Source organism: Artibeus jamaicensis, unplaced genomic scaffold (assembly GCF_021234435.1).
Source record: "Artibeus jamaicensis isolate MK-2021 breed Jamaican fruit bat unplaced genomic scaffold, CSHL_Jam_final scaffold_584, whole genome shotgun sequence".
Taxonomy (NCBI): domain Eukaryota; kingdom Metazoa; phylum Chordata; class Mammalia; order Chiroptera; family Phyllostomidae; genus Artibeus; species Artibeus jamaicensis.
Genome location: NW_026522048.1, coordinates 9,830,104 through 9,857,442, shown reverse-complemented (window position 1 = coordinate 9,857,442; position 27,339 = coordinate 9,830,104). Strand labels below are relative to the sequence as shown.

At 36.4% G+C, this 27,339-nt stretch overlaps 1 protein-coding gene across 4 annotated transcripts in view; it reads left to right on the top strand.

Annotated features, from left to right (window-relative positions):
- The window catches only part of ACSS3 (acyl-CoA synthetase short chain family member 3), a 168,111-nt gene that overhangs the window by 14,390 nt on the left and 126,382 nt on the right, over positions 1–27,339 (top strand). For all 4 annotated transcript variants that reach the window (XR_008390354.1, XR_005084340.2, XM_037158476.2 and 1 more), the window contains exon 2: positions 20,497–20,641. Coding sequence is in view for 2 of the 4 variants with exons in the window: in XM_037158476.2 (XP_037014371.2) it covers positions 20,497–20,641 (145 nt within the window). In the remaining 2 variants the exon portion in view is untranslated. The remainder of the gene's footprint in view (positions 1–20,496; positions 20,642–27,339) is intronic.

Here is a 27,339-nt window from a genome sequence, read left to right as displayed (position 1 = left end):
AAGGAAGAAAAAAATGACTAAACAGAAAAGGATGAAGAAACAAGAATTCAAAAAAATGAAGAGAGGCTTAGGAACCTTCAAGACATCTTTAAACATTCCAATATCCGAATTTTAGGGGTACCAGAAGGGGAAGAGGAACAGCCAGGAGTGGAAAACTTATTTGAACACATAATAAAGGAGAACTTCCCCAATCTGGCAAAGGAAATAGACTTTCAGGAAATCTAGGAAGCTTAGAGAGTCCCAAAGAAGTTGGACTCAAGAAGTAACACACCAAGGCACATCATAATTACATTAGCCAAGATTAAAATGAAGGAGAGAATCCTAGAAGCAGTAAGAGATAAGGGGACAGTCACCCACAAAGGAGTGCCCATCAGACTGTCAGCGGATTTCTCAAAAGAGACCTTACAGGCAAGAAGGGGCTGGAAAGAAGTATTCCAAGTCATGAAATCCAAAGACCTACATCCAAGATTGCTCTATCCAGCAAAGCTTTCATTTAGAATGGAAGGACAGATAAAGTGCTTCTCAGATAAGATCAAATTCTAGAAGTTCATTATCATGAATCCCTTATTATATAAAATGTTAAAGGGACTCATCTAAGAAAAAGAAGATAAAAAAGATGAACAGTAAAAGGACAGCAAACTCACAGTTATTAACCACATCTAAGACAAAAGCAAACTAAGAAGACAGCTAGATCAGGAGCAAAACCATAGAAATGAAGATCTCATGGAAGGTTAGCAACAGGGGAGTGGGAGGTGGAGAAGGAGGGAGAAGGTGCAGAAAATAAGTAGCATAGACAGTAGGTAGAAAATAGATAGGGGGGAGGGCAAGAATAAGTATGGGAAATATAGAATCTAAAGAACTTGAGACATGTGGACATGAACTAAAGGGGGGGAATGGTGGGGGAGGGGGTTTGCAGGGTGGAGGGGAATGAAGGGGGGAATAGGACAATTGTAATGGCATAATCAATAAAATATATTTAAAAAAACATAATGTTATATGTAAATGATGCTTCAATAAAAATAGTGTTAACAGTCAGAACAGAAATACTATTTCCCTTAGAACATGTTTGTGGTATTGCCACAAATGACAACAATCTTAATATTTATATTATTGGAGTAAAAGCTGACCTTAATGTAACAAATGCTTGAATTAAAATATAAAGCTGATTTTATTATTAGTTTAAAATGTTGGGCCCTGACTCCTCAAAATTTCATACATATTTGACTCCTCAAAATCTGCTACAAAGATTTCATTATTTACATAGTTTAAGAACTACTGGAAATATGATTGGTAATTACAGGCTTAGTAGATCTAATTTGATGAAATCTCCTGTTAATTTGATGAATTTATAAAAGGATAATTTTAATATTCAATATAAGTTTTATATTAATATATTTTAACATTTAACATTAATATGTTTTAATATTTAATATAAAAATTTAAATTAGTAAAATATACTTTTAATCAGGAAGATTTTCTTTTTCTCACTAAATATCTAGTTATTTCAAAGGCCATAATTAATAGCAATAATAACACTCAAAATCTCTTAAATCCTAATGGACAATCTCACTTTATATGTGTGAGTTTGTGTGTGTGTTTATTTGTGTGTTCGTGAGAATGAAAGTGTTACAGGATACAAAAATATTATTATGTTAATAATAACTACAATAATACCCCTTACCATGTTTTTTAACTTCTCAAGGACATACATTTTTAAAGAAGAATTTGGGGAAGAGTAAGTAATTTGTGCATGTTCACTTGGCATGCAGGTAGGAGATTTGGCATGAAAAACCACATCTGTTAGGGTACTACTGTAGCTCCTTTTTGTATCATATTTCCTTTCTAATTAATCCTATTTTATCTTCCTAATACCAGTGTTACAGATTTAAAATCAAGCCAGGTGCTTTTATTTACACACACACACACACACACACACACACACGTAGGTGTGTGTTTTCTGACTTGTTATATTTATAAAAGTGAAATTTTTTGGTTCTAGAATTTATTCATTAATTAACTAATTTGTTCCCTCATTCATTCTTTCCTCTTTCTCTTGTCCATTCAGCAAATGTTTATTGAATGTCTTCTGTGAGGCAGGTGCTAAACCAAGTGCTGAATGAGAATTTAGATAGTGTGTAACTTTAAAGTGTGAGTCTAGAACAGTGTGCAACATTAAAGGGGAAAAATTGTTCTTATTATAAATGTTTGCTTGCAATAAGATAGCTTTTATTTTTCTGTTTAATGACAGAGCAGTAATCACGAGTGATATGGACTACTTAGTTATTATTCTTTGAATAATAGAATTATTAAAATGGCAATAAAATTAGTTTTATTTTACCATCAACTCTACTCAGAATTGCTGTTGTTGAGTTGTGAATGATAGAGCACACCACCTTACATTTTGGTGAACAATGGCTGTTCTCCAACTAATGAATCCCTTAATACATAAAAGACTCAGCCGATTTAATTTTATCCTTTTGTGGAGCCTCTCCTCTTCTTGTAGAAGTGCTAGCACTCAGGAAGGCGAGGGAAAGAGAAGTAACAAACATGCAAAAAGGAATAAAAGGAGCTAATGGGCTTCGTTGACATTAGCTAGATAATGAGTTTTGGGATAATTGCGCAAGCCATACTGTATTCAAGTTTCAAATTATTGAATGCTAATGGAAAATGCTTTGTTTATGAATGTGATGTGTAGATAGTGGGGGAATTGGAAAAGGGAGCAGAGATGTAGTACGTGATATTATTCCCATATTATTCTGAGGATAAAGCTAGGAAAAAAGTCATACTAAAAATTATATCTATTTTGCTTCACATTTTAAGTTATGCTCAATAGTAAGTATATAGTCAGTTAAGTTAGTGTTATCTTTGTAGTTATATCTGTGTTGTGTCTGTATCTGTAAGGCTTCACCTGGGAGAGGTGAAGGTGGTAAGTTAGATGAAAGATATCACGTGGTTTAATTAAAAGAGCAGAGGTTTTATGCTCACAAGACTTAGGTTTGAGACTTAGGCTTGAATTACTTTTCCTTGACATTTCTTTATTCAAAAATAATTCCATAATTTAGGTTACTGTTTTTGTTTGGCGAGAAGCACTATTACTTTACATTTTAATTGGGTAAACTTAGGCAAACCAAAATAGACAGAAAAATCAGCTTAATATCTAAATACATTTTCAATATATAATCTCATGTATATCTTGGTATATTTATCTTCAATCTTTCATTTCTTTCTTTGTAAATTTTATTTTGGAATAGTTGCAGACTCACAAGAAGTTGCAAAACTAGTACAAAGATTTTCTTTGTACCCACTATTCAGCTTCCCCCAAGGGTAATATCTCACAGGACTAGAGTACCTTATCAAAACCAAACTTGACAATTGGCAATAAACTTCACTAGACTACAAACTTTGTTCAGATTTACCACTTTTTTGTATGCACCTGTGTTTTTGACACACACACACACACACACACACACACATATATATATATATGTTTGACTTTTTAAAATCTATAATCTGTGCTTGTGTGTCTGTTTGACTTTCTATTTTTGTTCTTAGAAAAATGGAATTATAATGCTCACACCACTTGATACCTCATTTTTTCCACTGGTAAAACATTGTTATTTTTCCATATATCTCTTCTATTTCATGATCTTTAATGTCTGCAGGCTATTTTAACACATCATTTGGTGAAAGTAAATTATTTCACAATCTCATTATGTTGAAATTTAAGTGGTTTCTTTTTATCAGCTCTTATGAACAGGAAGAAACTTGCATCTTTGGATACGGAATTCCAAAGATTTCTCTCTGTGTGTCTCTTCCTCTCACTGTGTGTCATTTTTCCTTCCTTCCTCTGATTAATTCTTAGATTTTTGGGTCAAATACAATTTATATACTTTCTGAGGTACATTGTCAATTTTTTCTCCAAAAAGATAAATAAATATTGTGAAAAGGTCCCACCACTTTTGTCCCTATGAATTATTTAGAGAATAAACAAAGGTAACAATTTAGTGGACACTGAACACTAGGCTCTGTACAATCTTAACATTGTGTCATATTTGCTTCAGACCTTTTCATTTTAAGCAATAAACCAAAATTCATGCTCTCTTTGTATGTTCCCCAATTATGTAGCCTTTACAGAAATAATCTCTGAAGGATTTAAAAGGCTCAATGGGAAGAAAAAGTTCTTCGATATTCTAAAATGATTTATTGTATTCCTCCTCTTTAATAAGAGCTTGTATTAAACATTTCTCTGTGGACACAAGCTAAGTGTTGTGCAGAGTAAGTTAATGAATGTGGTGCCTGCCTTCTGGGAGACTCAGCTATAAAGGAGTTTCATCAGAATATTGTAGTATGTCATTCTGCACGAGTTACAGCCTTAAAGAGAATGAAACAGATAGCTAAGACAAAGATGTAAGAGAGAGACAGAAAAATATGCAGTCCTAAAGGCTAAGGTTTAGAGCACATTAATTTCAACCTTTACGTATTTCTCTTCTTTCTTCTTCCCATTTGTCTTTAGCCAGCGTAAGATAACACTCTGAAAAAATTAGCTTCCTCTTCCCCTGCCTGATGCTGGGGTTGGGCTCTCTTTTCCTTTCTCCCTTTTCCCCTTTCATTTTTGATCTTTCTCCATCATGTCATTATTATCATTAGGATTAAATGCTGATAGACATCCTCGCTCCCCTCCAACAAACACCAGTCGACAGTAGAGAGTGTGCCCCCTCCTCTTTCTCTGGATTGCTTTGAGGTTTGCAGGGTTATGTTCTCGGGCCTCTGTGGGCATCCAGGTCCGGAGGTCTGGTTTTCTAAGAATCTGCTCTTGCCTGGAGTTTAGTTTCTTCTTGAGCTCATCATTACTGATTTCTAGGTTGTATGATTGACAGCCACTACTCCTAAGAGAGTCTTAAGTGCTGTTTTGAAAAGGGCCGACTAATGAAACCTACTCTCAGTGAAAACATACTTTTCAGTTTACATTTATTTAGGATTATCTTTAAATTTTAATAAGTTATGCTTTGACGTTTAAATGTGCTTTGGTAGTATCTTTTACATTGACCTTTAATATTAATGTAATTAATTATAATTTTATATTTTAAAAAACACTTTATTATTTTTTTATCCTCACCCAAGGACATTTTTCCCTCATTGCTTTCAGAGAGAGAAGAAGGTAGAGAGGGGGAGGGAGAAAGAAGAGGGAAAGGGAAAGAAACATTGATTTTTTTTTTTTTTGCCTTCCTGTATGCAGCCTGACCAGGGTATTTGCTCTGACTGAGCATCAAACCCACGACTTTTAGGACCTTTTGGTCTACAGGATGACTCTCCAACCAACTGAGCCATAGTGGGACCAGGCCATTTATCTTTTTCTTTTCTTATGTTAAATCAAGTCCTGTTTCCTTTTGCTTCAATTCTCTGTTTCCTGCATTTTTCTCTAGAATAAAAATAAAAAAATAAAATGACGTCCTCGCCTTCTGCTTTGAATTTAACTGTCAAGCATGACACACAATGGGTGGGTCTTTAAGATGATTCATTTATGCCTTTTCTCTTCATTGACAGTGGATCCAGTTCAGTTAGCAGGTGTTGATTTCTTGAAAGCCTTTCATTCCATTCTTTTTCCTTTTGGCTGCATGTCTCACCATTGGCAATTCACTCAGTTTTAACCTGAGATGATCTGGCCAGGCTGCAGACTTCTGGGCTGTCCTTTCATGTCGAGATGGAGCAAACTGTGGCCGCAGCTGGGGGGCTGGGGCCAGGGTCTAAGTGCATATACTCCTGTATAAAGGATTAGTAAGGCTAAAGGAGTCTCTCTCTTTGTGTTAGGTTTCTCTGTTAAAATAATTGTCCTATATAGAGATGTGCTTTCCAAGTACTTTTTTCAAAAACAAAATCCCTAGTGGTTAAATTACCATAAGGTTATTGTGCTGCCCCAAGTAAGCAATTACCCCAATTTGGAGGGTTTCCTGGAACAGTCAGTTGATACTGCCCAAGGCCAAGTATCTAATTTAGATGGGATGTCACTGTGTGAATAAAGCAATATGATGCCCTCTTAAAAATACTTAAAGCCTTCTCTGTTTGTGGGCAATAGTAGTCTTTGGAACTAGTCATTGTGTTTCATGAGTGTTTACCTCATTAGACTTTATTCGTGTTAATGTGTCAAAAGAGTACTATGTCAATTCACACTCATTCACACTTGCAGACATTTATTTATAAATAATTATTGAGCATTTGCTGTATGCTATTAATGAGCTAGTGCATGGTCTCTGGCCACAGAAAATGGTATCCAGTGAAGGTACAAGAGTTACTCAAATAAGCCCACAGACATAAAATGGGAGACTCATGACATTTTTCTTGGAGTTAGAATGCACTAGATTTCATTCTGCTCTCTGTTGGTTTAATAATTCTGCAAAGTTACTCGTTTGGGGAATAACCTATTTTCCTCAAGGGGTAGTCTGTAAAGCAAAGGATTTGATGTATATAAATCATTTTTATCAAACTCAGAACCTGGCACATTATTGGTGATTTAAAAATGTTAGTTTCCTCTTCTACTTCAAAACAGTTTTTTTTTTTTGTCTTATTCTAAATTTCCTTTAAAAAAACATACACTTGATTATCAGAGATGGAAAAATCTCAGTTTTCTTTGATGCCACTTTCCTTCTACTTTGAGTTCCCTTTGATTTGTTTCCCAAAAAGTCCCCCCACCCTGTTTCATTACTTACCTTCACTTCCTTGGTTTGTCAATAGGTACTAACTGATTCCATTTCCTTGATCTCCTCTCAGTTGCTTCTCCAGTCTGACCTGAAATCCATTTCTGGGCAGGTCATTCCCCCGCTCAAAACCCTTTAATGGCCTCCCCCTAAGAAGGCATTCAAGGCTTTTAAGATAAAGACTTCGCTGGTCGTTCTTGCTTTAAGCTCATGTTATGCTTCACCTCAAACACACTCCCTTATTTCAACTACACTAATGCACCTGCACTTCCAAAGCAGAACCTGAATTTCGCCCTATTTTTGTACCTGTCTCACTTGACATTGCCATTGAAAAAACAAGCAATATTGTCATTAATTTGCCATCTCTCTCCTTATGTACCTTTACTTTTCACATTTTTTTTAAATTAAAAAAAAAGGTTGAAAGATTTGCACAAGCTAAAGAGAAATCAGAGCATCCTCCTTCTCCCTCTATCCTAACTTCTTGGCCATGTTGTCTATACTCTGGGTCCTCCTCTCCCTTATGCACCTGACTCCGCTGCCAGGTGGCCTCAGTCCTCACCACTCCATCCAAATTGCCTCCGACTGATCATCAGTATCTATTTGTTGCTTACTCAGTGGATTGACTTAAAGTCCTTACCTTAAGTGGTCTCTCTTTAGAACTTGACTATCTGAACAATCTCTGTCTCTTTGAACTTCCATGAATTGTATTCACTGTGTAGTATGGTAGCTGGTAATGAATGTGGCTATTTATGTTTAATTGAATGAGACTTAAATAAAGTGTAAAATTCACTTCTGAAGTCACACTAGTCAAATGTGGCTATCGAACACTTGAAAGGTGGCTAGTGTGACCGAGGAACTAAATTTTAAATTGTATTTACTTTCAATTAATCTAAATATAAACTTAACCAGCTGCCTGTGGCTAATGGCTACCTCGTGAGCATGAAAATATAGAACATTTCCATGATCACAGAAATTTCTATTGGACAGGCCTCTTGAGCAAGGTTTGGCAAAGTTTTTAAGGGCCAATTAGTACATATTTTTGCCTTTGCAAGCCAGGTAGTTTCCATTGCAAACTCTGAATTCTGCTGTTATTGAGCAAAAGCAGCCGCAGAAAACAGGTGAACAGCTGAGAGTGGCTGTGTTTCCGTGCAGGTGGTGGGCCAGGTTTCTCACATGGCTGCAGTTTGCTGGCCCCTCGTACAACCCTGGTTTTCAAAATGCATTTGTTTTCATTTTCTTCCTCTTTTTCTGTAAAATGCTACCTTTTTAGTCTTCCCATTTCTCCAATCTCTCCCTCCTTTTCATCTTTACCTCACTTCACTGTTGCGAAGACTCTATAAAGACACCCTCTCCTAGTGTCCTGCTCCAGCCCACCATACCCATTGCTTTCAGAACTTATCTAGGCCAGTTCCTTCATTTGTAAATATGTGTAAAAATATTATTGCCTGATAGAGTTATTGCATAGGTTATGCCTATCAGGAGCACAATTTTATAAACAATGAAGTACACATTTGTACACATTTCATGATGCATAAAATTGTGTTCATGGTAAGTGTAAGTACTCTCACACTAACTCATCAGCACTAAATAGGGGTTCAGACTTGGAGCCTGACTGGCTGACGTCCAATCCCAGCTTGTCACACACCGTTGTGGTCCTCGGGTAGGCTACTAACCACTCTGTACCTCAGTTTCCTCATCTGTAAAATGAGGATGCTATTAGTATAAATGCAATGCGGTTACGAGAATGAAATGAATGAATTTATGTTCAATGCTTATAGTATTATCATGGTGCAAAGTGCTACGTTGCTGGCTTTCATTTTATTTTGCTGACTTTATGAGGGAAGAAAGGCCTGGGTATGTTAATTTGCCTGCAGTCTTCCTGCTAATAAATGACATGTCTGAGATTCGAATTCTGCCCCTTTGACCTTAGAGTCCAGGCCTTTACCCTCCACTACATTCCTTTCGACAGCTACTGGCTCCTTTCCATAGTCTCTTCATTGGAATTAATCTCATCTCTGCCCTGCACTTTCATTATATTTAGTTTACACTTCCATCAGGAAATCGGCCACATTTTCCTCCTTATTATAATTATCACAAATCAGTCTATCTTTTGAGAGTGAAGAACATGTTCCCAGTTATGTTTTTCTCTATTTCTTCATAGTCCTAAGTCTAGTCAACAATAAATTATTAAATTTGTTAAATAGAAAAACTTGTAAAGAGAAAACCATTATTGATAATAAATGTATCAATAAATAGAGGTTTGTAATCTGCTAACGTCTCCTTATAAAACAGTGAGTTATTTCTAATAAACATTATATATTCATCACTGGTATATAGATTTAGTATTTTAGTGTGTAGATAACCAAATGTATTCATCATCTTTGGACTTGATTCATTTAACTTTTAAAAAAGAACTTGACATTCGTTTTTGTTTTTTTATGAAATTGTGATGAAATGAAGACCCAAATAGTAGGTCACCAATAAAAGAAATTAAAATATGATCCAAAGAAGGAAGATCATATCAGAAGGTAAATTATGTGTTGGACTTTCCAGTGGTTTAATAATGAATCTTTGCAGATGACAGAAGTCAGTAGCTGAGACTACAGAAAGGGCTACAACACGGTGGTTGTGCTGGAGGGAGGAAGCTTTCGACAGTTATTTCAAATTGAAACATGGTCGTTTGTGAGTTACATGTGCCACACCATTCAGAGTACATTACATTTTGTTCTTGGAATTGGAGGGACTGGTGAAATTGAGAGGAACATTTTATACTTATTAATTCAACTTTCCAGAGCTGGGTAATCAGATTCACAGAGTAAATGCTATCAATTTCCTCCTCTAAAAGAAGTAATTTTTTTGTATGTCAGAGTTTTTTCCTTTTATAATGTTTAAAAATGGAATAAATACATGCTAAATAAAAAGAAATTAACTCTTAGCAAGGGGAAATTGGTGGTGATGGAAATTCATGGAAATAAGAATGACGTGAACATTTGCTACCAGCTCCTCTGGGAGCTGTGGAGATCAAGGCCGTGGAACTTGTCAGGCTCCCGATCTCTTCTTACAGATCCTTCAGACATTGACCATGTTCATTGACCTAGCCCAGTGTGTGGGCTAAGTACACACTCCAGTGTAACTTCTTTGATGAACGAGGCCAGAGTGAAATACAGGGTGGGCTAAAGTCTGGTGTTAGGTATTAAAAAGTCTGATTCAGGGTAGGCTAGGGTGAAGAAGAGAAGAAATCAAAGTCAAATAGGATTCCCTGCAAATAGCTGAGTCTTTTTGTGCTAGATGTAAGCTGGCAGCAGTTAGAAAGGAAAGGGCAAGGGAAAGTAGACAATTACGAACAAGGAGAAATCCATAAGGAATTTCAAGAACTTTTTTCTTTACGGAGCTTCTTCTGATGACCCTGAGGAGTGCCTTTGTGAGCTTGGACACTGATGATGTCCACCTTGACAACTTTTCACGGACGTCTAAGATTGCTGTAGTGACTATATAGTTGCACTAGTGGCAATTCCTCCCATTTCATTTGCCCTGGGATGTATCCTGCTGTTTTTTTAAATTATGAAATATGGCAGCTTTAAAGTTTGTTTCAATTTGCTAAAATTGACAAATCTTAAGACTTTTCGTTTATCGGTCAGGATAAACTAAATTTTGCTGCAGGGATAAACAACCCTCAACTCTCCCTGGTTTAAAAAACCCAGGTATGTGTCACTCATACAAGTTTATCTTGGGTTACCTGGGAGATTTGCTCCACATTGTCCATCTTCACTGAAGGATACAGGCTCATAGTTACCCCTTGGAATGTCACTTGTTTTTGTGGCAGAAGAAAGAGTGAAGAAAATGTGAATATGCATTGGATCTTAAAGATGTCTTTGATGACTTCTGTGGCCATGGCACAGGCCAGAGCAGGCTTCTTGGTCCTGCCTCATTTTATGGGTATGAAAGTGCAATCTTGTAAGTACCTGAAGTGAGGACAGCGGAAATCATAGTGGACAGCAGGAATGGTGATCACAGATTTATAGCAAATCTCTGTGTGATTAGAAGGTTCTATGTAGCCCTGTATTATAACTGTTCAGCAGCTTGAGGTTGATTTTGATGAGAAAAAATGAATAAAAGCAAGCAAAAATTTTATGGTCTAATTTTTAGTTTCCGAAGTATGAGTTTAGATATTGTCATAACTATAAGAAATGCTTCTTTTTACTAAGTAAAAATTAAAAAGACATTTTCAGCCCTGGATGGTGTAGCTCAGGGGATTGAGTCCTGGCCTGTGAACCAAATGGTTGCTGGTTCAATTCCCAGTCAGGGCACATGCCTGGGTTGAGGGCTGGGTCTTCCGTTGGGGATGTGCAAGAGTCAACCACACATTGATGTTTCTTTCCTCTTCCCTTCTCCCTTCCCCTTTCTCTAAAAATAAATAAATAAAATCTTTAAAAAAGATGTTTTCGTTTAATGAAAAATTTTTTATTAATATTAGTTATACTGATTATAAAGTTGATAATTTAGTAAGACAAAGAACCAACCAATTTTGACCATTTTAATTTATACTTTATTTATATACATTTAAATCACTTATTCAATACATAAATACATGTTCATAAAAATTAAGCAGCACAGAAATAATTTATTAGATAAAAATATAGACTATCCCTTTTCCATGCTGTCCCTCAAATTCTTCTTTACCCAGAATTTAGCACTATTAACATTTTCTTGTCCATTTGTCTAGAATCCTTCTTGTTCTTTTACACAACAGAGATTAACACCCAAGCAACTTCCTTTAAGAAGTCCTCTTGGAGTTATATATCTTCTCCTAAGTTGCTGAACTCTGTACTTTATGTGGTCATCAACATGATATGAGAAGGCTGGTTTCTCTCCACTCTTACCACACCGGTTATTTTACCTTTCTATCCATCCAGTGGGGAAAAGGGCTTCTCATGGTTTTTTTGTTCATCCACTTGATTGTTGTTAGGGCTGAACATGATTTTTTGTTGTTGCTTATTGGCCATTATTGTCTTTTTCCTCTATGGATAGTCTCCTGAGATTCTTTGTCTATTGGATGTATTTTCTTATTGATTTTTAGGTATGCTTTAAATATCACTGAAATTGCAAATGAATCTTTCCCCTTGGTATTGATGTTGAAAATATGCCCTCCCCATAGCTTTATGTTGTTTTCTATTCTGTCTGTCTGTCTATCTATCATCTATCTACATTTATATCACCATCTATCTATTATCTATCATCTATCTACTTTCCCAGTTGTTTACCTGTCTATTTACCTGTACACACAAACACACACACACACACAACTGAGTTTGAGCAGGTGCTGAGTGGTGTAGATTTCAGAATCCAAGTAAGGATCTCTGTTTACTCATTAATGCTGATTTTGGTTACTGGAGTCCTTCTTCTTACAGCCTAATTTTTAGGGACCATTTAAGGGAGAAGTGGGTTTTTCAGGTGGTAATGGTACATAGGGTTTTTAGGACCCAAGACATTATGCAGAACCTGTTTCCATTCTACGGGCCTTGAAACTCCTAGAGGGTCATCTGTGCAGAGGCACATCCTGTTTCAGAAAGTTAGGCAGCAGGCTGTTAACTATTTGTCTGATGTGTATGTGTGTGTGAGGGGGTTGCTTATGTCTTAATTATAGATCCAAACATCCCTGGTCCATCTTTTATTTCTACCTGCCTCTGATCTTGAAGTTATTTCAGAGTTTTATTGACCGATTTTTTTTATTACACAGCCATTTTATTACATGCTTTATTAGGATTTATAGGTTTCTCATGAATGTATTCTGTAGTATGATTGTATAAATTCTTCTACATCTCTATATTCTTTTATTTTGATTTAACAGTGTGTAAAATGTCACGGAAATGTTTCTGGGCCTTGAGAGCTTGTTTGGAGGTTCGAGCAGGGGGGCGTGGCTATTGTGTACTCTGGACCGAAGACCCTCCTCTCCTCTAATTGGGAGGGTCATCCTCTTCCACCAGGTGCAGGGCTTCAGGAGTGATGCATCTGGACCAGTGAGGGAGGAAGGGGACCCCCCTAGTCAGCCAGATCAGCCCGATCAATGCTGGAGATCAATGGGGTGACAGATGTCGCTGCCAGATCGCCCTCACATCCTGTTTCTGTATTAATATACTCAGATCTACCATGTTTCTCATGACTTCTGGACTCAGTCATTCTGCTCCTGTCTGCTTTATATATTCCCCCAAATTTGCCACTGTTCTTCTGACGAGTGGTAGCGCCATTTCTAGTGGTTCCACTATTTTTATCAATTTAACTTCAGTTTTGTGGTTTTTTTTTCTGTTTCTCAAGTGGGCTATATGATATATTTTAGGTTGCTTACAAGTTTCTGCAGAAGAAATTTGAGGCAAGAGTGGGGTGGGATAAAGAATATGAAATGTTTTCTTTCTTTCCTCAATGGAATTAAAAGCTGAGTTTAAAGAGTTATTTACAAGACCCTATTGATGTAACATTCCAAGAGTTATATATAGAACTTCTTTGGCCCTGACGTAGACTCTATTACCTGTCTCTTTATCTATCTGTCTATATCTATAAATATAAAATGCTAATACATATGGGACAAATGGAGTAGCACAAACGAATGAGGACAGTAAGCATTAGTCAAAAAAACGATGCCTGAAAAGTTGATAAACACATACAATTGTACTGCCACATTACAATATGTATACACATGCATACCATGCAGTACATGTGTAATAGAGGTATATATCATGTTGCACATATATACATGAATAAATTAATGACACCTTGAAGAGATCAATGAAAAAAACAAGAGTAGAATTTCCTCTAAGCTATTATCTTAGAGGCAAAACTTGCAAAAGAAAATAAGTTTATGTGACAACATAAAAATTTTAATTTTTTACGTCTTGAACACTATAGTTTAAAATTAGTGAAACAATTTAGAAAATAACTTGTAACAATGTCAGACTTAAGTTTAATGTCCTGTATAAAGTGCTTTAAAATATTGAGAAGACCTTGTACTTAGTAGTAGTAATAGAAAGAAACTAAAATGGAAACTGTTTTTTACTTCTCAAGTTGGAGAAGACTGAGGATAATTTGTTTTTGGAGGACTGTGATGAAATGGGTTTTCAGGTACTGCTGATGGTTATACACACCGATTCACTATTTCCAAATAGCAATTTGGTTGTTTTGTTTGTGTGCACATGTGTTGTTTGATTGTAGGAACCGAGCCTGCAAATATAATGAAAACAATGTGACCAATATGTCTCTACAAGACACATCATTCCGGGATAATTTAAAATAATGACAATAGTGTGAAGGCAGTTTGAAACAATGGAGGATTAAGTCAAATGTTAGAAATTCATTGCAAATTTAGATCATTTCCAAATAAGATAAAATACTGAGACATTAATTACCAAACATAAATTTATCCACTTTTTGCTTTCTTTTACAGAGCGATTAAATCTATTTTGGTCTATTAATAACACATGTTTTGTGCAATACTAAGAGATTTTTTTTTGTCAAAAAGCATGTGCTGTTAGAACTCATGAAAAAATATTTATGTCAGCTAATCCATAGAATGTTAAAGACATTTAAAAAACAGCTCATGATCGCTTAATTCTTGGTTTTCACTAGAAGTGTGGTTCCTGAGGGTTAAACATTCTACTGCTTAACCCTCACGAACCTATTTATATAATTAGGTTTATATAATTTATATCATTAAACCTATTCATAATAATAAGAGGAACATCTTTGTGTGTAAGGAAAGTAAAATGTATGTTGCAGTAAAAGAAGCTATGAGGAATGAAATACATGTTGTTCAGGGAAAATAAAGTAATTTTCTCCTAAAGAGAGACCAAAAGCAAAAACTGGACAAAATTTGAATATAAAAAAAAAAGAAAGTTGTAGAGGTTTATAAAAAAGAATCTTTGGAGAGGAATTTATGTTTGGTCAAGCTGACACAAACATAAATGGCACAAAATTAGAATTGGTCTTCTTTTTGTTGGAAGGACATGTTTTGTTAGACTTCTGATCTGATTTTGATAATGAATTGAAAGTCTCTTTATCTTTCAAGTAGCCTACCTAGAAACAGAGTGGTTGTGCTTTGTCAGCATAATTTCTGTGTTTCATATTATCTCTGCGATCAAGTCTTTGATTATTTAAGTAAAGCTAGTCTCTTCAGTATTAAAGGAGCTAAGTTTTGCCAGCAATTATGTAATCTTCTGTATCCACTTTTGAAATCTTTTATTGTCAGTTTGGTTGAATAGATGATTAGGTACTGATTCACAATGACCTATGACCCTGTTTAGTCAAGTGGCCAGTCCTTCTCATATTCTTGACGAACTTCCCCAAATCAAATTCTAAATGAAGTCCTTCTAATTCTTAGCTAACTTGGATATTTTTAACAGGGACCAGAAGATTTGTTCCCTCATGTAGAGAAGAGAAATATTAAACCAATTAGGCTTTCTTTATATGTTAGATTTCATGGCGAGCATTGTCAAAGAAATGGTAACTGACCTTCCTAGGTTCTGTTGAATGGATGAATATTATCAATATGTTAATGTATTGTAGAAATTATATAAAATTTATGTCAACAAGGGGGAAAATTTCCCCTTATCCCTCTTGAGTTAATATGGCTAAACTAATAAAATTGACTTAAAACAGATGAAAAGGGGAAAAGCTGATTTAATTTTGTGCATACAGGAAGATAAGTGGATACTCAGAGAGGAACTAAGAAAGCAGGAAGATTTTATATCTTTTAATCCAAAGTAACAAAAATTTGTTGAAGGGTCAAAAAAAAAACCCAGCTTAGGTTTAGGGGCTCATTTGTGAGGAATCTAAGCAAAGGATGCGCTTGAGTAGTACATTAGTTTAAAAAAAGTAGAATAGTTTATACCTGCTTCTCCTCAGCCTTGAATTCTCTGATTCTGATGATAAGGATGTTTCTCTCAGTCTCCAGGTGCAGGGAGGGCACCTTGCACAGGGATTTCTCACTTCCTGGAGACAAAGGATGGTTAAGGTGTCCTTGCATTGCCTGGTTTTCAATTAATTTTAATTCAGAATAATCAGTATTCCAAAGTGGCATATTTTGGAGTTGCCTGCCCTATGCCTCACCATTCTAAAATTCTGGCTAATAATATCAGTCATAATTCCAGTTATCTTCTTATAATGAGTATGTTATAGAAATAAAATTTGTCAATTTATTGTGATAAATGCTTATCAGATCTTTTAAAATGGGCATTTTTAAGTTTTGTCATTTATAGAGAGTTACTGTTTTACTTTGATGCTTCATTTTTAGAGAAATTCATGGAAAGGACTCTGACAAATATTTTAGAATACAAGTTTCTGGTAACTTTCAGACCATACCACTGAATTGGATGTAAGGAAACTCGTTCTCTTAAGCTGTCTATGACTTACGGCAATTTGGTAAAGTACATCTTTGTGAACAAAGATGAAACAATCACTTTTTCACTCTACCCGATCCCTCTGGAATTCAGAATATATCAAATAGCATTCTTTATTTTCAGAGCAATATTACGTATTATTTGAGTTCAGTAAGAATCTGTCCTCCTTGTAGAGAGGCTACTGCTTCTTCTGCGGCTAAAATTCTGTTACAGAAAATAAATTATGCTGACCTGGGAATCCCTTTTGAACTTTAGTCATACGACTCGGGCACTCATTTCACCGGTCAGGGGATTCAACAGGTCTCCGATGGTTCTCAAACATTGTCCCTGTGCCTACTACCTTCAGATCTTTGGCTCAGCGAGTCTCATTATCATAACTCATGACCTGTGCCCACTGGGATTCATTTTCACTTGCACTTGGCAGAAAAATCTATATGGGAGTTGCTTAAAATATTATCTACTCAGAACGTATTGCACAATCAGATTATTGGGTACATCTATTGCATTACCTAGTCAATCAGAGACTCAGCATTGATTATCACCCTTAAATTTACACATTGCAGAATAAAACTAGAGATGGCAGGTGATGTGTCTGACAGTGAAGGGATAAGATTTTCAAGAATTTTGTTTCCACATTGGAGTCTTGCTGCAAATGAATATATGGTCAGAGATTTATTTAAAACTTTAGGGGCTATTGCTGAATCTATTGCCAAAGCCATCGCTGCACTGGAAAAATCCTTCCATTTACTTGTTCAAGTTATTTCAGAGAACTGAATTGCTTTTGACTATATTCTAGCAGAACAAGGTTATATCTGTGTCACTGCCATGTACTTGAATAAATTCTTCAGGACTGATAGAAACACAATTATGCAAAAACCAGAGAACAAGCCCACTGGTTATAGCTACCTCTGCAGGGCTTTTGGGCTTTTGACCTGTTTAGATGGGACGGCCTCATGGTTCAGAATTATCCTACAATGTGGAATCAGTGTCCTGTTTTTGAGTTTTAGGACTAATTGCTGTTGTTAAACCCTAAATCAACTGTCTTTCACAATGCTGTAAGAACTTCACAAGAGTGATGGCAGCGCAGCATTTTGAATTGATTTCTAATACATATAGGCCCTTAGATGGACATTTAAAAGACAAGATGGAAAATGATTTGAACACCAGTGCTGAACCTTGCTAGCTTTTGCTTCTTTCATAGGACTGGATGACAAGCCTTCCTCTGCTTTGCATGCTTGTTGCTCAGAGGTGTCTTTGAGGCTTGCAAGAACACCACTTCCCCTCCTATGTGGGGTATGGCATACCCGGACCGAGCATTCCTGACAATAGGGGATCACGATGTGAAAAGAGGAGAAAATGGAGAAAATCTACTCCGATTGATAAGTGATCCTTTTGACAAAAATACCGTGATCAAAAGGGAAAAATGTGAAAGTTGACATAAGTGGAGCCATTTTAAAATGGAACCGGAGCAGCTATTTCAGAGGAACAGCCTTCCATGTCCTGTTTCTGAACCTTTGAACTGGGCCAGACCACCCACATTCCATGACACCAAGAATGAGAATTTCCTGTTGACAGGACCGATAAAAATGAAATGTTACCTAGTGACCACATCACCTGACCAATCAATGAAGTACAAATATGAAATATTTTAAAAACAACTTACCTCATCCTCCTTTTTTATTTCATAAAAACCATGATTCCTCTTCTGTAATCCAGAAACTATTTGGATTTTTACCTAAATCTGTTTACCCCCAAACTTGCAATTTTGGGATCCCAAATAAATACTTTGCCTCATAAACTGGTTCTTGTATTTTAAGCTGACAAGGTAGGCTGTGGGTTGGAGGTTGGCTGAAAATGATAATAATTTTGGACTTATTTTTTCCAGTATAAATGTCCAGGGGACTGTGGGCTATAAGTTATGGAACTCAAAAAGAAGATTAGGGCTAAAGCCAATGGTGGAGGTTGAAACCATAGGAGTGTAGTGATCACTTAGAGAAAGTATGTAGTGGATAAAGGAGTGGATATAGAATGTTAAAGCTTACTGTCAATTAAAAATTTGGCAAAGGAAGAAGATTCCATGAAAGATATTGTTGGTTTGCAGACCAACCCCCGTGCAGAGAAGGCAAGAAGAAACCAAGAAAGAGGCAGGCCATTCCAGATTGGTAGGTAGCAGATTTAACAAGCAAGGCAACTTCCATTCCAGATTTGTCTTCAGTGGCTGCAAGATGAGTAGATCTCTGCACCTATCCACTAGAATCTTAGACATTTATATAGAGGTCTTAACTGGATTCAGTCATATATTCAATCCGCATGGTCTCAACAACACCTTACTCTCTCAAGATTATGTCTTTGGAAAGGCTGCTAGTTTGGGAATAGTAGGTGTGATATACATTGCAAGGACCGGAGCAGGGTGAGAAGCCTCCAATTGTCTGGGTTAAGCTGAAGGTGAATTATAAAGTAAAATTTCCATGACTATTTGGAATCGAAAGGGCCCCTTTCTGTGACATGTCAAAACATGATTGAATATTGTGCACAAAATGTGGTAGAGTAGAAGTTGTAGATAAAGAGTAAGAGAAAAATGGCATCAAGACATGTTCCAGCAACTCAACCTTCATGTGACTCAATTGCAGTCTTTTCAGAAACAAAAGCAAATGTAACAACAAAAAATACACAGGGATATCTTATAGGAAAATTTTATATAACATCTTTCCTTATTTTTGCTACAGATGTTGAGTGAACTGTACCTTTTTCTTGATGTATTGGTTAATTATGGCTATAGTTACGCTGCAAATCAAGTAACCATAAAATCTCTCAATCATGAAAAGCAGTTATGTCCATGTATCTTCAGATCGTCATGGGATCAGCTGATCTGGGGTGTGTGTAACTGGAAACGTTGCCCCAAGACATATCAGGCTGGGTTGAGCTTTCTGCTTCTTGTGGGCTCTGTCCCGACCTGCAAATATTTTTTTTTCTGAGCTCCAGGCTGAGAAGGAGGCAGCAGTAATACTTGGAGGCTCTTCTGGAGAAAGCAGAGGTGAGGAAGAGCAAGTCTAGTGTCCAAGTGCTTTTAGGCCTCTGCTTGCATTGTGTCTGCCGATTAAATAAAGCAAGTCACCTGGATAAGCCAAAACCAAGGGAATTATTCTTCACTGCAGGAGGTGGGGGTGTGGGGGGAAGAGACAATGTTTTTGAACAAATATTGAATCTCTCACCCTGGGTAATTCAGAATCATTATGTTAATTACTTCTTGTGCTATGCTGTGAGGTAGTCATAGCCAGTGTTATTGAAGTATGTAGTGTCGTTTGATTGTGATGAAATGATCTCTCCTCCTGCTGCCGTCTGAATCTATTACTACTTACTGCTGCCGCTGTGTCTACAGCTGTTCTTAACTCCCTGCTTAATCTCACTCAAGACTCTTTGAGTGAAGACCTGACAGTGATACTCAGCTACTTAACAGGAATTTTCTTTCTTTTTTTTTTTTTAAAGATTTTATTTATTTATCTTTAGAGGGGAAGGGAAGGAGAGAGGAGAGAAAATAATGTATGGTTCTTTTTTTCGGAATTTTCTTGTTTCTTCAATATTTTTCCTGTTATTTGGTGTTATAATGTTTGTTTGTCTGACAAATGGACCATTGTTGTGCTTGTATTTTTACTCTAACCACCTCCTCTTCAAAAAGTGGTAAAAGCTTAGTCTTTTCTTTTCATAAAAATAAGTTATATTTTCTTAAAAATGTATTTCCATCCATCTACATGATGTCTGTATTTTCAAAGGAAGGCATTGATCTATTAAGAGGTGAAAAGTACTGAATCACAAAATTTCATAAAAATTAAAAATTTTATATGCAACACATTATTAAAATTACAAAGCATTTCCAACATGTGGAAAGAGGTTATATATTTTTTATGTAATTGCAGATATCATATTTAATTGAAACTAATATAGCATCTGTCTGTCTGTCCATATAGATATCTTTCAAAGGAGACTTGAATTTACCAGTAAGTCTAGTTTTTCCTTTTTTGCAGCAGCTACCCAAGCTTCAGCCATACATCTATCATTTGCTCTCTCAGCCAATTGCAACTGTGCTGCACTTCCATCTAACTCATTGTCTCGATGTAGATTATTTTATTGCTCTATACTCTAGTTTCATCCTACACAGTAAAATCCACAAAGATGTCACTTAGAAGAGTGAGGCTTTATTTTTTTTAGTGTACGTAAAAGTAAATACATAATCATTAAAATCAAAATGTCCCTTGTGTACCATTTTACGCATCTAGTTTATGCAATCGTTGCCTGGCATAACAAACACGGGAAAGCACTGTTGTAAGGGCAGTGCTGCCAACTAGAAATGTGCAAGGCTAGTTAAGTATCGGTGTCTTTTGAAAAGAGTTATTCATTCTTACTTTCCAAATATTTTTCAGGTTTGTGGAAGGAATGCTTAACATTTGTTATAACGCCGTTGATCGTCATATTGAAAATGGTCAAGGAGATAAGATTGCGATCATCTACGACAGTCCGGTCACAAACACTAAGGAGACTATCACCTACAAGGAAGTCCTGGAGCAGGTAATACCAAGAGTTTTCCGGACATGTCATTTGGCAGTCACACAAAAATTCTTTACAGAGCATACATTATCATTGTCAAACCTTTAATTTTCTTAATACATGGACATGTTACCGTATTTTTGATGCAAATCAAAAATATATTTGGTTGCAAATAGAGGTGTGCTAACTCATTGGAAGTGTTTTTATCCCTTAAATTTATATTTTATGGTACTGGGACTCTCTGAGAATATGTTTCAGTCCTTTCTGGCCTTTGTTTTCCATCCCTCTTGCCATCACCTCTTCCAGCCATTCTAAATTTAGCTTTTATACTGTCGAAGCTATCGCCCAGCATACTTCTTACTCATGTCAGATCATCACTTAAACTGACACCAGAGGGTTTTTTTTTCCTTAAGAAACAACATATTATTCTACCCTACCTAGATTTTTTTTCTTAAAAATCGCTGTTACTCAGAGAGTAAAATGGGGACCACTGTGACATATAAGATGCTTTGAATTCCGATCATGGCATCCCTCAGTTTTATTTCCCAATGTCTGTGGTCATGAACACAACAATGTTTTCACCCGGGGTGTCCTGTCACTCCCTCAGACACTCTTGGCCCTTTGTAGCTCTTTGCCCATGTTCATTCCTTACGCTTATTTACTCTTTCTTTGTCTTTTTTCCCCACCTGTGTAGTTTGTATGGGAATCATGATATTGACAAATGAATTATGAGATTTTCTTTTAACATGAGGGTAAGAAGGGGGTTTCAGAAACAATTATAACAACGTTTGAGCATTGTGGACTGCGGGAGAGCTGTTGTAGCTGTGTGGGGCATTTATCATATTTTGCCAGGTATAATGTGCAACCTTATTTTTCCCTAAAGAAATTGCACAAAAGGTGCGCTTTATACGTGGTAAAGTATGGCATCTACATCTGACTTAAGGGGAGATGTTAGTGTAGACCAGGGTTTCTGAACCTTGACACTACTGACATTCAAGTGAGGGAATTCTTAGTAGTGTTACAGCAGCATCGCCCTGCTCCACTGTCTAGATGCCAACAGCAGCACGGCCCTCCCAACTGTGATTGTTAATGACACCAGATGTTGCTCAATGTCCCCTGGGTGGCACAATCACCATTAGCTGAGAACTACTGGTTGAACAGAGTCTGTCCCACTAGGATTTGCAAGCCCTTGCCCTTAAATTAAGGCTCTTTGAATCACATTTTTTCCTTTGCTTTTTAAATAAATTTTTAGAGTTTGTTCAACTCTCCATGACTCTCTGAAATTAATATCCTTTTGCAATGGCCATGTTCCTGTTGAACCTTCTAAGAGAATATGAGAAAGGCAACTGAGACAAAACAATGAGCTTCCCCAATCCTGAGTTCTTGCACATGATTATGAGAGAAAGCAGAAGCCAGTTTTGCTCAGGCTGGATAACAATCCCAGCCCCAGCTGATTTAAATGTTGAAGGATTTATGAACAGGGAAGACTGAACAACCAGACTCAGAAAAATGGTACACCCCGAAGAAGAGGCAGCAGTGGTGGGTTAGGAGAACCCACACATTTTCTAGTAACTAGACTTGCTGACTTGAATCAATATCCTATGGATTGACGAAGGAGGAATACCTAATTAGCCCGATTTAGGTTACATGTCTAAGGTACCAGGCAGTGGGGAAAAAATGTCTTTCTCTCAACTTCATCACAGGAACCGGGGCCCTGCTTACTTCTGGGACTCTAGTTCGGGAAATCCAACCTAATAAGGGACAGCCCAAGACAGAACAAAACAAAACAATTTTGAAAATATATTATTGGTAATTTATATTGTTCTGGAGATAAGAGCTCTGTGTTTTCTCAATAATTTATATTGAGAACTCATATTGGGGCTGAGGAAGATAGGCAGGCACTCCGTTACTGAGTGACTTTGCTGTCATCTGAAGCCCTGCCTTAATTAGAAAGCGTGAATTTCTTGATAACCTGTTATACTCCATGTTTTATTTCAGGCTTGCATTTTCAGCTTTTAGACAATGTTTATTCTTTCATTAAAAACTTGTTCTTAGTTAAGCATATCCTCACACTTTCATTTTATTAATATTAAGGCCCAAGATGCTGGGAAATCTTAACTGATATACAGATTAGGAAGCTAATTTGCATGTTATAAAAATGTTCTCTATATCCACATATTATATTTGATACATAACCAAACAGCAGAGTCAAAGAAAAAGCTTTAGAGAAACCTAAAATCTGGAGAGTTAAGTAATGGTTATTGTTCTTCTCATTTTCTGTTTCCTTTTTAATTAAGTACATAACCATATGGATACAAATCAAGTACATAAAAATGTGGCTGCAAATACACATTTGGCTTAGAAGCCGTTTTGCTTCTCATCTTGATTTTCTAATATTAAGTGTGGACTCAGACCCTTTTGAGGTTTGTACTGGTTCATTGGTTTCAGTGTAGCTTGTCATCAAAGTACTTAAAAGGTCTGTTTCTCTCACCTGCTGACAGCGTCTGATTCCCCAGGCTTTTCTTCTCTAAAGTAAAGGAAGAACTGTTAGGAAAGAGAGAGGCATTGTGTTCCACTTTGATTACTTTGGTTCCCTGTGGCCTTTATTTCATTAAGTAGAGAAGACAAAGAAAGATTTTATGGGTAACGCCTTTGTGAACAAACAGAAAGAAGCGCCTTTGTACTTTGCTTGTTTTAATCTCCTGCCTCCTTTCTACTGGGAGTTTCTGGCTAGGTAAAACTTTAGTTAGCATTTCTTATTTAATTAGTGAGCCAACTAATTTTAAGCTAAATTGTTTTACTGACATGAAAGAACTGGAGGTTTTGCAGAACGATTCAGAAGTGGAGCTTTTTCACAAATTGCCATCTTTCGTGTGGTCCTGATAAAATGAATAACTATAATTTTTGTAGAGAGGTTTGAGCCTGGTTTAAGATCAATCATTCATGCCACAAATATTTGTTTTATATGCCAAACCCTGTTGGGAACATGGGATACCAGGTAAATGGTCCCACCCCTGATTTTCAAGGGACTAAACTACCATGTAAACATAGTAAAGAACAGGATAGGGGTGGTGTTATATTCTGTGAACACATGGGGAAGCACTCAGCTAGCCAGAGGTTGATGACATAGGAAAGCTTTCTGGAAGAGTTAATACCAGAAATTAGTCCAAATGGCCGAAAGTGGGAAGGGAAAACTGGGGAGAGGGGGGTCTCGCAGAGAGAAGGAGCAGGTCCTGCACAGATACTGAGGGAGGCCCGAAGCTAGTGCCCCCACAGTGACTTTGATGAGAAGTGTCACACAAGGGGTTAGGGAGAGCTAGGGCTAGACTGAGCCAGACTGGAGGACTGAGAGTGCCACACTATGTGTTTGTATCTTATTCTGAGGGCCATGGAGAGAAAAAAACAACATCCAACTCTGTGACCTGTGGCTCACTGTGACCTTTCCGTGACCTACTCCCGTGACCTCTGCAGTGCTCTGCACTCCGCAGCTGCCCTGCCTCCCACAGTCAACTCCTAGGGCCCGCTCCACCCCGACCCCAGACCCTTTGTGCTCCCCTGCCCTCTGCTTGAAGTAGTTTAATGCTGTTTCTCTTGTAGAATAGTAAGTTCCATGAGGGCAGGGTTTTTTGTTTTGTTCACAGAGACGGTGCTTGGTACACAGGCAACATCTGTTGGATGATTGAGGAATGGATGAATGAAATACCATTTAAAATTTCTAGGTGACTCTGGTTTCCTGTATTACAGAAACTTATCTTTTGAACTGTATCCATAATGGAACTCAATCTTCTCTCCAAGTAAATTCTAACTTACTATCTGTCAAGGATTTTAGCTCATTTATATTTGGCTTGGTAGTTCAAAATAAATATCTCCTCCTTGAATTTTTCACAAACACAACTCAGATCGGCATTCCAGGAGATACGTGTGTGTTCATGGTGTCCCTCTTCTTAGCTTCTTTCAAGTTAGTAACCTCAGTGAAATAAAAGGTGTGTGTGTGAGAGTTTGTATGTGTATACATAATATACATACAGTGTTTATCATTCTTAGAAATTCCTACATTGACTTTATTTTCTCCACTTCTAATTTTACTTAGAATTTACCTTTATATATGGTAAATTTGTTTTATTTGTATGTAACAATTATATATACATACATATATATATGTATATATATATATATTTGTATCTATTCACTAAATAAGAACATGATCCTCTAAAGGGCATTTGAGAAATTTTCATGAATATATACAGGAAAAATTGATGAAACCCAGTCTATGCTGAATTTTTCTGATTTAATTTAAACTGAAAATGCCTATTATCTCTATGAAAGGTAATTTTTGGAAATATAATTATGGCAGTGGTTGTAATTATGAAGGTTGAATAATTTAGAGGGGAAAATTACTCTGAAATCTAGGGTCATGTCCCATAAGTTCTTCTGAACTCTGCCCTTTAGAATGCTCTCTTCAAAGTGTGAATTTCACTGTCTCGGAAACATGTCAGGGTGAGATAATATGATATTCGCTTGTCAGTCACATCATTAGTATTTCCTCAAGCAAAAACCTGAAACAAAAACCAGATGATGCAGGAGGTCAGTCCTGCCAGTGGTTGCCTTGTTGAAGGGAAAGGATTCCACAGTGCCTCTTAAGAGTTTCCTTTTCTTAAACTTCCTAAATAAGCAATGCAAAGTGCACTTGGGTTACAGTCAGCTCCATTAAACACTATCTCTGTAAGGTAAGTTACACTTTTCCTGTCTGGTAAATAAGTGAATGATGCTAGTATGAGAATGAACTTCCAATAGTTCATGTATGTGTTTTCCTAATGTGTAAATTTTATAAACTTGTATTGAAGTGTAATATATTCAGATTAATGCATAGCTCATAAGTACAAAGTTTGTTGGATTTTCACAGATAGAACATGCCATGTGACAAGATCTGTCATATAACCAGAGACAGAATATTCCCAGCCCCCTAAAACCCCTAATTCTACCTTCCTTCAGTCATTTTCTCCCCACACTCACATGATTATATTTAGACATCAGAAGACCACTCACGATGGAGTTTACCTGCTTGAACTTTGAATAACTTGAATAATAGAATGTACTCTTTCCATCTGGCTTTTTTTCACTCAACATTTTGTGTATAAGATTCTTTCATCTCATTGCAAGAGGCTGTAGTCTGATCACTTGGGTTGTGACCAGTTTGGGCTACCAGAAATGATGCTGTGCACTGGTGTTTGTGACCATATATATGCATTTGCTTGGGGAGTGTGCTTAGGAGTAAGATAGCCACCTCATGGAATGTGAACAGGTTCAGTTTGTGTAGATAGTGCCAAATAACTTTCCAGAGTGGTTGTCCCCATTTATATCCTTCTTCTGGTACATGAACATGCTAGTTGTCGACCCTTGGGATTGAGAATCTCAACTTTTAATTTTGGCCTTTCCAGCGAATGTGTCATGATACTACACTGTGGTTTAAGGTTGCATTTTCCTAATGACTAATGAAGTTGAGCTCCTTTTGCTGTGCTTCTTTGCCATTTTTTGTTGTGCTTTTCTCAAGGGCCCATTCAGATTTTTATCCATTTACTTTTCTATTGCAGTTGTTACCATGTTAGCAAGCTGTGGGTGGAACTTTCTCACATTTCAATAAAATACCATATTATTCTCTGAAAACCTTAAAAAAATAAAGATGTTTTAATGCAAGTGTTGATTAAGTAGTTTTAAGAATCTAAAGCTGAGAAAAGAGTCTTCCCGGTTTTAAACATAATTAATGATAAAATTTGCATTTACTCATCCCTACTAGTCTTTCTTTGGAAGGATGTTTGGAAGCAGATGTCCTCTGGTAGAATAACTTAAAGCAGGAGGCATGAGCCCAGCATTGAAGGCTGGAAATGATCTACTGAAGAGGAGGCTGGACTACTACCTTTAACAATAAAAGGCTCTAGATATATTTATTTTGGGTGGTCTTTCTCAACCTTGTTTTCCCATAAGCCTCACTATTTCTGTGATTTATTTTGTGTAATGCAAGGTTGTATCATGAGTGTTAGCAGAAACACTTGTATTTAATTTGAAATGAAAGATGAGTATATATCAACTAATGATTTAATTTTTTAAATTGAGATTGTAACTGGAACCTTATTTTGAATTACTTTTAGAGTTAATAAAATTTAAGTTAGATTCTGAGAGTACTCCATATAAAGAATATAAATATTAGATCAATTTAATAAATAACATAGGAAGAAATTAATTAAATAAAAGTCATTTTAGTATTTCCTAGCTTCCTTTTTTTGTTACAGCCACGTATTCGAAGCTAAAAATGTCTAAAGATAATTTTTACGTCAACTCAAAACAACAACAATGTAACTGACTCTTTAGAATTTGAGATCTCAGCCAGATTTTTAGAAATTATGTGGTTTCTGAAATTGAGATAACTGCTTGAAGTGGAAACTCACTTCTTTTCATTGCTCCCTATTCCAGAAGCTATTTAATCATGCTTTGAAGTCCAGAAGTCTTTACTTGTACCTTTCATATGTAGTTTACTTTTGCTTTTTATTTTATTTGTTAGTGTACTTACATTATTAGTGCGCCTATTTATTAGTATATCTCTCAACTGGAGTAAATACATCTTGAGAAGAGGTAATATTATATTAGACTTATTTATTTTACCTCCACAGTGACTGATATAGGCCTTGTAGTATAAGTTCATGTTATATATTGAGTTTATAAGA